Source organism: Coregonus lavaretus (genome assembly GCF_964263955.1).
Source record: "Coregonus lavaretus genome assembly, chromosome: 22".
Classification (NCBI taxonomy): domain Eukaryota; kingdom Metazoa; phylum Chordata; class Actinopteri; order Salmoniformes; family Salmonidae; genus Coregonus; species Coregonus lavaretus.
The window spans coordinates 30,823,115-30,835,117 of record NC_140009.1 but is presented as its reverse complement, the minus strand read 5'-3'; the positions used below and the strand labels follow the sequence as shown (position 1 = coordinate 30,835,117).

General features: G+C 38.7%; 2 protein-coding genes across 8 annotated transcripts in view; one reads left to right on the top strand and one right to left on the bottom strand.

The window, feature by feature from the left end:
• Positions 1 to 8,550, top strand: part of LOC311150170 (transmembrane protein 269-like) — a 24,694-nt gene extending 16,144 nt beyond the window's left edge. For all 7 annotated transcript variants that reach the window (XM_084187493.1, XM_084187492.1, XM_084187491.1 and 4 more), the window contains one exon: positions 5,092 to 8,550. In XM_084187493.1, coding sequence (XP_084043619.1) covers positions 5,092 to 5,201 — 110 coding nt within the window. In that variant the 3' untranslated portion in view covers positions 5,202 to 8,550. The remainder of the gene's footprint in view (positions 1 to 5,091) is intronic.
• Positions 7,897 to 12,003, bottom strand: LOC311150171 (uncharacterized protein). Its single transcript, XM_084187498.1, has 3 exons — positions 11,827 to 12,003; positions 11,423 to 11,604; positions 7,897 to 10,976 (listed from the first exon to the last, which is right to left on the bottom strand). Exons 1-3 carry the CDS (start codon positions 11,881 to 11,883, stop codon positions 10,790 to 10,792), a joined length of 426 nt encoding a protein of 141 aa, XP_084043624.1. The 5' UTR covers positions 11,884 to 12,003; the 3' UTR covers positions 7,897 to 10,789.

Below are 12,003 nucleotides of genomic sequence, written 5' to 3'. Positions count from 1 at the left end.
GATATTCTCTTTCTCGAAATAAACTGCCTATTCTTGCCAATTCACAGATGCTTTTGTAGTATCTTCTAAGAAGAGTTCAACACTTTTCGCAAACTGCCAGTGGCAAGCCAGCTCCCAGAGATTGGTCCAACAATCTCCTCCAGTGCTTTACAGTAGTCGTAGCGTTCTACATCATTGCCATTTGTACGAAAAATATTGTGTTTGTACTTTTTACTGGGATCGTGTTCTGCACAACCACAACATACATAATTCTGCCTTTGATGGCATCTTTACTTTTTCTATTTGAAGACAGTGTACATCACTTAACAGGTTGGCTAGCAGAGTTACACTGGCTAGCTATTAGCATGAACATGTTCCTACTACCTCGGGTTCCATGGAATTATTTCAGCATAATTCATTTTACAGATGCAAAAAGATCCCACCTTGTCTAGCCTATTTCGTTTTGTCGACATTTGGAAAGTTTACTGAAAAACTTTTTCCATCAGGCCTATCATGACTTATTTTTTTTATCCCCACATAAAAAGGTTGGATGGAAACCTGGTTAATGTCAACATGCCCGTCAATTCAAGTGATCAGTCTGCTGCACATTGGGTACTGTGTGTGGGCGGTAAATTCAATTAGTTTATTATAGTTACAACAATTAGGTGAAGTTTCTACACCAGACAAAGACATCCGATCATGTGTGGGTGAGTGAGAACAGGAGGAAAGGAAGAGGAGCAGAGGGCGCAACAGCTACATAAAAATACATCTGTAAAGTAGAAGGTTCGGTTGTTTACCTATTGGGAAATGGCAACTAGCCACTGTAAAAAAAAACTTTTCTGGGATAAATAAAATGGCTACACTTGTTTTAAACAATTCATCAAAAAATTGGTTTTTGGTCCTGTGAAATCTATTGGAATGTTGATACCAGGGGCCTCATTTTATAAACCGTGCGTACGTTAAAAAAAATATACCCCAAAATGTTCGTGCCCCTTTTTTCCCACAAGTTGGCATTTATAAAAACAGAACTTGATGTGAGAATGTCCTTTCTCCACGCACATTTTAGACCATGCGTACGCACATCTTCTAGTGGTTGACATGTTGTATTGCAAGCAGGCCTAAGTATTATTTGTAAATGGGGGATATTATGACAAGACGCAGCCATTGGCTGTTAGTGAGAAGAGCAAACCATTTTATTTTATTTCTTTATCTAAAATAATTAGACCGAGGAATCTATTTACTATAGATTTATTTTCATAACCATTGCAGAATAAATTCCTCACCTTTTCTGGCCATGATGGGTTCATATTCCTGAAGTAGCCATAAAACAAATTACTATGCACATCTCATTTAATTGGCCCATGTATTTCAAGTTTCTCTGTGATCACATAGGCAACGCCGTTTATTGCCTACAGACAGTTGATATTTTACTTTGTAGTAGGCCTATGTATGCTACTACTGTATTGTCATTGGCCATGTTTCGGGGTGGAGCTCATAAGAGTAATACTCCGCATGCTTTGCAATTGTTGATTTTTACATTTACATGTAGTTATTTAACAGATGCTCTTATCACACCTTAGTGCCATCAGACTTTTGAAACTAATGTAGGGTGAAAGGGGGCCACAAAATTGGGAACCGCTGTAAAGAAATGGTATAGAAAAGTATTTTGAAATTACAGCTTTGAAAGTATCTTGTTAAAAAATACATATAAAAATACAATACAGTGAAGTTCAGCCCAGCATAATACAAAATACTCAGAAGTAATTAAAATATGTATTTCAAATACATGTAACAGAAATACTGCCCATCTCTGTAGGCAGCATGCATGTTTAGTTTGAAAAAGTTACTGCAAAATATCAAAACATTCTGCCCACACCTCTACAGAAATGTGATCAAATATGCCATTGTTCTTTTACAAACTGCTGTGACCTAATTCTAATAGTGCTAAATTATACACCATAAAAGGTGGAGGGTGGAGTTTTGATGCTTATTCACGCACGCACAGTTTTACGACAGGTATACATGGGAAACATGCATGAATGGCTTGCGTCAAGTTTATACATCAATTTTTTTGACGTACGTATTCTTTTCAGAAATGGCACATTCAGATATTTAGTGTGAAATTTACACAACCGTTATAAATGACGCCTCATTTAGCAACCGTGCGTACATTTCTTACTAAATTATGGCGTACGTGGAGATTCTAGCAATATGCAGTACCAGTCATAGGTTTGGACAACTACTCATTCAAGGGTTTTTATTTTATTTTTACTATTTTCTACATTGTAGAATAATAGTGAAGACATCAAAACTATGAAATGACACATATGTAATCATGTAGTAACCAAAAAAGTGTTAAACAAATCTAAATATTTGAGATTCTTCAAATAGCCACACTTTGCCTTGATGACAGCTTTGCACACTCCTGGCATTCTCTCAACCAACTTCACCTGGAATGCTTTTCCAACAGTCTTGAAGGAGTTCCCACATATGCTGAGCACTTGTTGGCTGCTTTTCCTTCACTCTTCAGTCCAACTCATCCCAAACCATCTCAATTGGGTTGAGGCTGGGGGATTGTGGAGGCAAGGTCATCTGATGCAGTGCTCCATCACTCTCCTTCCCTTCTTTGTCAAATAGCCCTTAAACAGCCTGGAGGTGTGTTGGGTCATTGTCCTGTTGAAAAACACTAAGTGCAAACAAGATTGGATGGTGTATCGCTGCAGAATGCTGTGGTAGCCATGCTGGGTAAGTGTGCCTTGAATTCTAAATAAATCACACAGTGTCACCAGCAATGCACCATCACACCCCCTTCTCCATGCTTCACGGTGGGAACCACACATGCGGAGATCATCCGTTCACCTACTCTGCGTCTCACAAAGACACAGCAGTTGGAACCACAAATCTCAAATTTGGACTCCAGACCAAAGGACAGATTTCCACTGGTCTAATGTCCATTGCTCATGTTTCTTGGCCCAAGCAAGTCTCTTCTTCTTATTGGTGTCCTTTAGTAGTGGTTTCTTTGCAGCAATTCAATCTTGAAGGCCTGATTCACGCAGTCTGTTACTTAAACTCGGAAGTGTTTATTTGGGCTGCAATTTCTGAGGCTGGTAACTCAAATGAACTTATCCTCTGCAGCAGAGTTAACTCTGGGTCTTTCTTTCCTGTGGCGGTCCTTTTGACAGCCAGTTCCATCATAGCGCTTGATGGTTTTTGCGACTGCACTTGAAGAAACTTTAAAAGTTCTTAATGTTCCGGATTGACCTTCATGTCTTATAGTAATGATCTACTGTTGTTTCTCTTTGCTTATTTGAGCTGTTCTTTGCTATAATATGGACTTAGCCCTATTTGGTAAAAGACCATCTTCTGTATACCAATCCTACCTTGTCACAACACAACTGATTGGCTCCAACGCATTAAGAAGGAAAGAAATTCCACAAATTAACTTTTAACAAGGCACACCTGTTAATTGAAATGCATTCGAGGTGACTACCTCATGAAGCTGGTTGAGAGAATGCCAAGAGTGTGCAAAGCTGTCATCAAGGGTGACTACTTTGAAGAATCTCAAATATAAAATATATTTTGATTTGTTTAACATATTTTTGGTTACTACATGATTCCATATGTGTTATTTCATAGTTTTGATGTCTTCACTATTATTCTACAATGTAGAAAATAGTAAAAAAAAGAAACCCTTGAATGAGTAGGTGTGTCCAAACCTTTGACTGGTACTGTATGTGCATGTCTTCATTGATAAATCAGAGCCATATTATAGTTGTGCGCTCGTTAACGAGCGCTACAACCCCGCCTGGAAAACACCCCCCCATTCACCTTTTTTATGCAAACAAAAACGCCCTCATTTGCTGTATGCTTTGGAAATGTTGGAACTTCGCTATGTCTGTTTCTTAAAAAAAATCGGAAAATAGCAAATTGGATCACATTTCTGTAGAGGTGTGGGTAGAATGTTTTAATCTTTTGTAGTGACTTTTTCACCACAAAAAATGCATGCCACCTATAGCGAGTGCCAAATACTGGCTGCTTATTATGCAAGATTGATTTGTCTATCGAAGAATTTAAACGTAAATGCTGCCTACTGCCCACACTCCTTTACTTTCGAGCATGGTTGGCTATTGAATGAGCAATGGATAAATGGTAGCCTAATTATTGTATAGTGGGAATAAACCAGTCATGTCAGAAAAGGAGTGACATGATTTATGATTTAGGACTAATAAAAGTCAAATCAATATATTAGGCGACATGCTGCTATGCGATCTTATCAAAGGCAAATTCATCAATTTTATCATTAGGCTTACTTTAATGTTTTTAGCCTACCATTATTATAATTCCTGTGCAAATGCCTCCATCTCCCCAAAAATAAGTATTTTCTTGCAATACAGAGATTTGTGTGGAGATATGCATACTTTCCCGTCAAGTTCAACATTTATAAATACCAACCTTTGTGGGGACAACTTGCGCACGCAAGGTTGTCTTTTTGTGCGCAAGCACCTTTGATAAATGAGGCCGCAGGTACTTTAAGCATACGAGCAGTAATAAGAATCCTCCAGAATAAGGTCTTAGAGGGCAATTCCACTACTTTCCAACCTAATTTATATTATCTCCTGCACAATACCAGTGTCTACATATGTGAACTGTGCATTTCTATGTTTTTGTAGATATATATATATATTTTTTTTCATGTTCTACCCAATGACATCGTTAAAACATTTTAAAAGCACTGATTTTTCAAACACAATAACCCTAACCCACTGACTTGGGGAGCAAGAAAATACCCTGTGGCTAGAAACTCGTTGCAGGTTTTGAAAATCCCTGTTAAAAAACGTTTAATCCTACCATGTGAAGTCATAAAGAAGCATTTTCTTAGGACCTTATCTTTTTAACCACAGATTATAGAAACTGCTTTTTTTATGTAGACACTGGTTTGGTGCTGGAGATAATTAGAGTGGTGGAAAAGTGGTGGAATTGCCCTTTTAAATCTAAATGAAAGGTTTCTAAAGTTTCATGTTTCAGATCACAAAAATCCAGCCATGAAAAAGGGTAGGCTATTCATTAGGTAGGCTATTCATCTCATTTTTCTTTTCCTGTTTTGTTTTGCAGGAGTTGTCATGGTGTTCTGTCCCTCTTTCCCTCCGGCATGTGTGTACTACCTGTTGTGGTCTGTCTCCTACATTTTGTTCCCAACATCTCTTTGGAGTTGCAAAGTGTAGGAGTTAAAGGCCTTGCTCCAAACTCACACATGGCTTGTCAACAGGCCGTCCGGCGGGGTTAACTAAAGCTCCCAGACTGCTGCTGCTAGCTATCCACAGCGGATCGAAAAAGGACGTAAGAGGACGTTTTAATGTTTTTGTAAGATTGAACTGCCTTTTCGTCGACCACTTGATGGATAATGTGAAGTACCTTAGCCATCTTGTTTTTGATTTAATACAGGCTTTGGGTATCTGTAGTTATGTTTTTACAATACAACGGCAGAATTGTACTGTACTGTCTTGTGTGTACTGTGTGCATAATTGTGCTTGAGATTATTCCAACTATTAATAAGTATTTTCAGTAAATAATAAAGTCATTTGAGAAACTTTTTACTGTAAACATGGTAGATTCAAACTTATGGCATGCTCTCAATTTGTAATGTATATTTTATTTTCATCATATTGCAAATACAAAAGAAGTCCATTGTATAATTAAGCAGTAAGGCCAGAGGAGAGGTGTGGTATATGGCCAATATACAATGGCTAAGGGCTGTTCTTACGCATGATGCAACACAGAGTGCCTGGATACAGCCATTAGCCGTGGTATATTGGCCAATATACCACAAACCCGCAAGGTGCCTTATTGCTATTATAAACTGGTTACCAATGTAATTAGATGAGTAAAAAGTAATTTTTCCATACCCGTGGTATACTTAAGTGATAATGCCCGAGAAGCCAGTGTTAGGAGGATATTGGCATGGTTTGCCGGCCCCCGACTTAGTCTCGGGCCTAACAACACCCGTACCAATATATCCTCCAAACACCGGCTTTGACGGCATTATCACTTTTATACAATGGGTTACCAACATTCAAATAATGATTTACATATTTTCCTTAATGATATTTTGATGAATTTATTCATACCATTTCATCCTTCCACAATATATAGTCCCGACACAAATCTAGTGTTGCTACCCAAGCCGGCTGGTCGTTCGGTTGCCAGAGATGCGACCCAGTCGTCCAGTCATTTTGTTCTCTATCTATGGACGTGACCCAGTCGTTCATTCTAAATGTTCTATTGCCATACTGGCTGGAAACGTTCTTATCCAATGCTTGCTTGCCAACTACGGCTAACTTACAGTCACGTCAAACAGTGCAGCCAGAATAACAACAAAGTAGCTTAATTTGCATAAGCTGTTTTCTAGTGACATTTGTTTGGATACATCCCGATTTCACCTGGCATAGAAAATGTGCTCTCTCGTCAGGACACTGTTGTTCAGAGGAGTTAGCTAACAATACGGCTAACTAAATCACTTCAAACTGAAGCTGGAAAGACTGCAAACTAGCTGCACTTTTTACCTGTTTTCTATTGATATTTCTTCATATATCCATAAAAATTACACTGATTCATGATTTTGACTGGCTGAAAAAAGCTGCCTGCCTATGTGACAGATGGAGATCGAATTTGAATATTGAAACAATGTTGCAAATGTTGGAAAAACAGACGGCAATGTTTATACAAATCTCCACTGTTGAAAACTAAATGTTAGTCTAAAAGAAATGTGAGAATGTCTAGATGCATTTTATAGTGGATCAAGTTTATAAATTGCCTGGCAGGGCTGATGAGACAGTGGATTGCGCAGTGAGATGGAACAGAGTAGTGGTGGCAAAAGTACCCAATTTTAATACTTTATTAAAAGTAAATATACATTTTCTTAGTAGAAAATGACTCAAGTGAAAGTCACCCAGTAACATACTACTTAAGTATATTTAAAACCAAATACTTTTACTTAAGTATCAAAAGTAAATGTAATGGCAAAAATATACTTAAGGAGTAAAAGTAGAGATCATTTCAAAGTTCTTAACGTATTTTTACTTAAGTACTTTACACCACTGGAACAGAGTAAATAGGCATTTTAACGTCAGATTTAGCCGGTGGTAACTTGTGGAATAGACACTGGCTGGTTAAAACTGCATTCCAATCAGCGTCCAGGATTAGACATTCCCATTGTATAAGGTCTGATTTATACCATGGCTTTCAGCATTCAGGGCTCAAACCACCCAGTTAGTTTTTTAAATTATGGTAGACTGACTGGTTCACATATCTTATGTTCTACTTAACTACCACAGTGATTGTACATAATACATTGTGTGTGGATATGGGATTGAGAAATATTTCTTTTTTATTTTATCTTCAAACACGGTTTGTTTTTGAGCATCAAACTGCATTCTTTAATCTGAATTTGTATTAATTTTTTTATCCTCAAACCATTGTGACGATAGATTAGTTTCATTTTATTGGAGGCAAAATGTATTCGTGCTTACGTTCCCACCAGATATTTTAATCACTAGAATTACAGTACTATATTAAAAAGATGTCATGTGCTAGCTATGGTGAATACAATAATGAGCATTCATAAGATAACTGGGTCTCTCAGCACTTGCGTTTGTGTTCTTATTAACAAAACACATGAGCAGATTTTATTCTAACTAAGGGTTTGACATATTCACATTTTACTTACACATGACATTGTGGTTAGATTTTATCTACTGTGAACGTAGCTTTATAGTTGGTATTTGTGCACCTCTGTTTTAGGAGGCTTTGCGCTTTAAGTAGTACCAACATTTTTTTGCTTTTTACCTAAGGTACATTGAATGTTTTATTTTTATTTTTTAGTTCATAACATTAGTGCCGGCCCGAACTGTGCTGGCTTGGATATTTTCCTTTCCTGCTGTCCTTTCCAGCGCGGTTCGAGTAACTATGGTTTATGTGTAACCAGTCCTGCACAGCTCATCTTGGCTTGGTTCAGCTCAGTAGTGTGACAACGTTTTGCTGTTACTTTTAAGCATGAGTCATGAGGACAAATGATGTCCAGATATTCCTGTTCTTGATCCATTCGGTCGAGCAAGGACTTACTCCATTTCCACGACTGGGTGTATTATTCTGAAAATGGCGGTTTGTGCCTCTCTTTAGGATTTCAAATATGTGTGAGTGATGGAGACAATGTGATGAGTTTGTTTTGAAATGTCTTTAGAAACTGACTGACAACAGCAACTCTACAGTACAACTATAAATGTCACCTCCATGTGGTCGACACGGCTGGTTTGTTAACATCATGGTCAATGATAAGTAATGGTATGAACAAAATCAACAGCGTTGAGTGAGTGAAGAACACTTAAAGGACAATTTTACGTAGAATGATCAGTGACTTGACAGTCTCATGGTGGGCGCTCTAACTGTATGGCCACAATACATGTCTCATTACTACAGTTAAATGCACAAGAGTGATACTCACCCAATTATAAACCAGTAAATGTCATGAAGATTTTTTTATTCTGTACCTTTGACAATAAAATGTGATTATAATGACTTGCCTGGTTTCATGAAAAGAACCCTTTTTACATTTGTACAATTTCAAAGGAAAAGCACTACTGATGGACCAAACATGTGAGGTGAGGAATTGTGATGTGAAAATAACATTAATAGCAGATTTTTTTTCCCGACATCCATTTGTGCTAAAAGGGACAGTGTCACTCATCCGAAAATCCCCGGTGTGGTTGTACAACATTTGTGCAATCTTACAATAAGGCTATAGGTTGCATTTACCATACAATACAGTTGAAGTCGGAAGTTTACATACACTTAGGTTGGAGTCATTAAAAGTTGTTTTTCAACCACTCCACACATTTATTGTTAACAATAGTTTTGGCAAGTTGTTTAGGACATCTACTTTGCATGACACGTAATTTTTACAACAATTGATTAGACAGATTATTTCACTTATAATTCACTGTATCACAATTCCAGTGGGTCAGAAGTTTACATACACTAAGTTGACTGCTTTTAAACAGCTTGGAAAATTCCAGAAAATGATGTCATGGCTTTAGAAGCTTCTGATAGGCTAATTGACATCATTTGAGTCAATTGGAGGTGTACCTGTGGATGTACTCCAAGGCCTACCATCAAACTCAGTGCCTCTTTGCTTGACATCATGGGAAAATCTAAAGAAATCAGACAAGACCTCAGAAAAAAAAATTGTAGACCTCCACAAGTCTGGTTCATCCTTGGGAGCAATTTCCAAACGCTTGAAGGTACCACGTTCATCTAAACACCATGGGACCACGCAGCCCGTCATACCGCTCAGGAAGGAGACGCGTTCTGTCTCCTAGAGATGAAAGTACTTGGGTGCAAAAAGTTCAAATCAATCCCAGAACAACAGCAAAGTACCCTGTGAAGATGCAGGAGGAAACGGGTACAAAAGTATCTATATCCACAGTAAAACGAGTCCTATATCGACATAACCTGAAAGGCCGCTCAGCAAGGAAGAAGCCACTGCTCCAAAAACGCCATAAAAAAGCCAGACTATGGTTTGCAACTGCACATGGGGACAAAGACTGTACTTTTTGGAGAAATGTCCTCTGGTCTGATGAAACAAAAATAGAACTGTTTGGACACAATGACCATCGTTATGTTTGGAGGAAAAAGGGGGCGGCTTGCAAGCCGAAGAACACCATCCCAACTGTGAAGCACGGGAGTGGAAGCATCATGCTGTGGGGGTGCTTTGCTGCAGGAGGGACTGGACCACTTCAGAAAATAGATAGCATCATGAGGAAGGAAAATTATGTGGATATATTGAAGCAACATCTCAAGACATCAGTCAGGAAGTTAAAGCTTGGTCACAAATGTTCTTCCAAATGGACAATGACCCCAAGCATACTTCCAAAGTTGTGGCAAAATGGCTTAAGGACAACAAAGTCAAGGTATTGGAGTGGCCATCACTAAGCCCTGACCTCAATCCTATAGAAAATGTGTGGGCAGAACTGAAAAAGCGTGTGCGAGCAAGGATGCCTACAAACCTGACTCAGTTACACCAGCTCTGTCAGGAGGAATGGTCCAAAATTCACCCAACTTATTGTGGGAAGCTTGTGGAAGGCTACCCAAAACGTTTGACCCAAGTTAAACAATTGAAAGGCAATGCTACCAAATACTAATTGAGTGTATGTAAACTTCTGACCCACTGGGAATGTGATGAAATAAATAAAAGCTGAAAGAAATAATTCTCTACTATTATTCTGACATTTCACATTCTTAAAATAAAGTGGTAATCCTAACTGACGTAAAACAGGGAATTGTTACTAGGATTAAATGTCAGGAATTGTGAAAAACGGTTTAAATGTATTTGGCTAAGGTATGTCAATTTCCGACTTCAACTGTACTTTCACACATTTACGTTAACGCATTTACAACATTTAATCCCGGTTTAATAAAATAATCTCTCTGAATGTTGATACCACAGTATGATACCACAGTGACACATCAACCTAGAATCAATTACAGCCATGCTTTGTATGGGACTAAATCCTTGCTTTCAGGGGACCAGAAATCTGGGACCAGAAGTCGGCCCTGGCATTTAACACACCATTGTTTTTCTCGAGGCCCCCCTCACTGGCAAATTTGTAGTTTAAGGCCCCCATTATTAGCCAGATAATGATCATTTTGCACACAAAATAAGTTAGACAGGCCCATCTGGCATTTGCCAGAAATGCCAGATGGCCAGTCCACCCCTGCTTGCTTTTAGCATCTTCATTCATCAATGTGATGCTTCAGGCTAGACATTTAGAGGAGCACACCCGCCCTCTTGCTGTAGTTCAAGTTGTCTGCCCTCTGGGATGTAGATGTCTGTAGTGTCATCCAGGTATGTGTAGGACTCCAGAAGCTTGATGATGGCGGAGGACACAGGGCGGTCCTTGAAGCTCCACATCCAGCAGTACTTCATCAGGTCATACCTGAGAGATCTGAATAGCACAGAATGAGAGAGCCCAATTACATTAAATAGGTGGTTACAACATGGAGGCATTACACAGCTAATAATGGGTTTTACATTGGCTGTGGAGTGATTAAATATACATAATGAGATATACAGACTGTTTTTGGCCAGGGATGGACAGATTTAAAAGGGTTCTCCACTAAAACAAGTTATTGTTGAGGTACATTTGCAAAATTACTTTAAATCAGATATGTGCAAAGTAACAGTTACCCAATGTGATCAATTCATACAGATTCCAAAAGACCATCTGAGGGGGAGACAAAACAAGCTATCAAGCATGTTGGGATGTTACAAAAAGCAACTGAAAGTAATGTAGAAATATTTTGTCTGAACGTTAATAAAACAAACAAATGTCTATGTATACTCTAGGCTACGGGGCAGATTCCCAAACACAGATTAAATCCCAACGCTCACACATCACTCCTGTCTGTGGTTGGATGCTTCATCATCCTCTCTGGAGCCTGCCATTTGAGAGGGACCTCAGCTGTCCTCTGATTGGCCAGCTTGTCATTTTGGCACCTCCAACTTATCAGGCCTGCTGCCATCTGCTTTGCCACCGGAAAGTGCTGGAGTGGATCCAAGGACTCCGAATCCCTCTGGAGAGAAGGGAAATGTATTTAATCTTATTCAGTTAAGTCAGTGGATGATTGAAATTTTAATTGACCAATTATTTATCTGTGGACCTTTCAATTAAATGTATCTGAAAAATTGATTAATGAATTTACATAATATTGGGAATAGAAATACAATATTATTCATATTCAACATGGTTTATTAGTAAGAGCACTGGTGTGTACGATTTCCAATGTATTTGTTACAGCTAATAAAGTTGAACTTGAGGTCCCGGCCATTGTTTTACATTCCTCAGGGTCCATAGTAGTGCAGGGGGTTGCAAGGACTACATAACCAGGTAGATGGGTAGTCGCTGGGTCTGGCAGTACAGCATCCGGACCAGGTGGTGGTGTTTACACACTGTCCCATGTAAAAGGATCCCG

Excerpts from the sequence above, each read along its gene's own strand:
- LOC311150171 (XM_084187498.1), bottom strand. The coding sequence starts at position 11,883 with ATGGACCCTGAGGAATGTAAAACAATGGCCGGGACCTCAAGTTCAACT. Across the intron at positions 11,605-11,826 it reads CAAGTTCAACTTTATTAGCT|AGGGATTCGGAGTCCTTGGA; the intron begins GTAACAAATACA and ends CCTTCTCTCCAG. Across the intron at positions 10,977-11,422 it reads ACCACAGACAGGAGTGATGT|ATCTCTCAGGTATGACCTGA; the intron begins GTGAGCGTTGGG and ends TGTGCTATTCAG.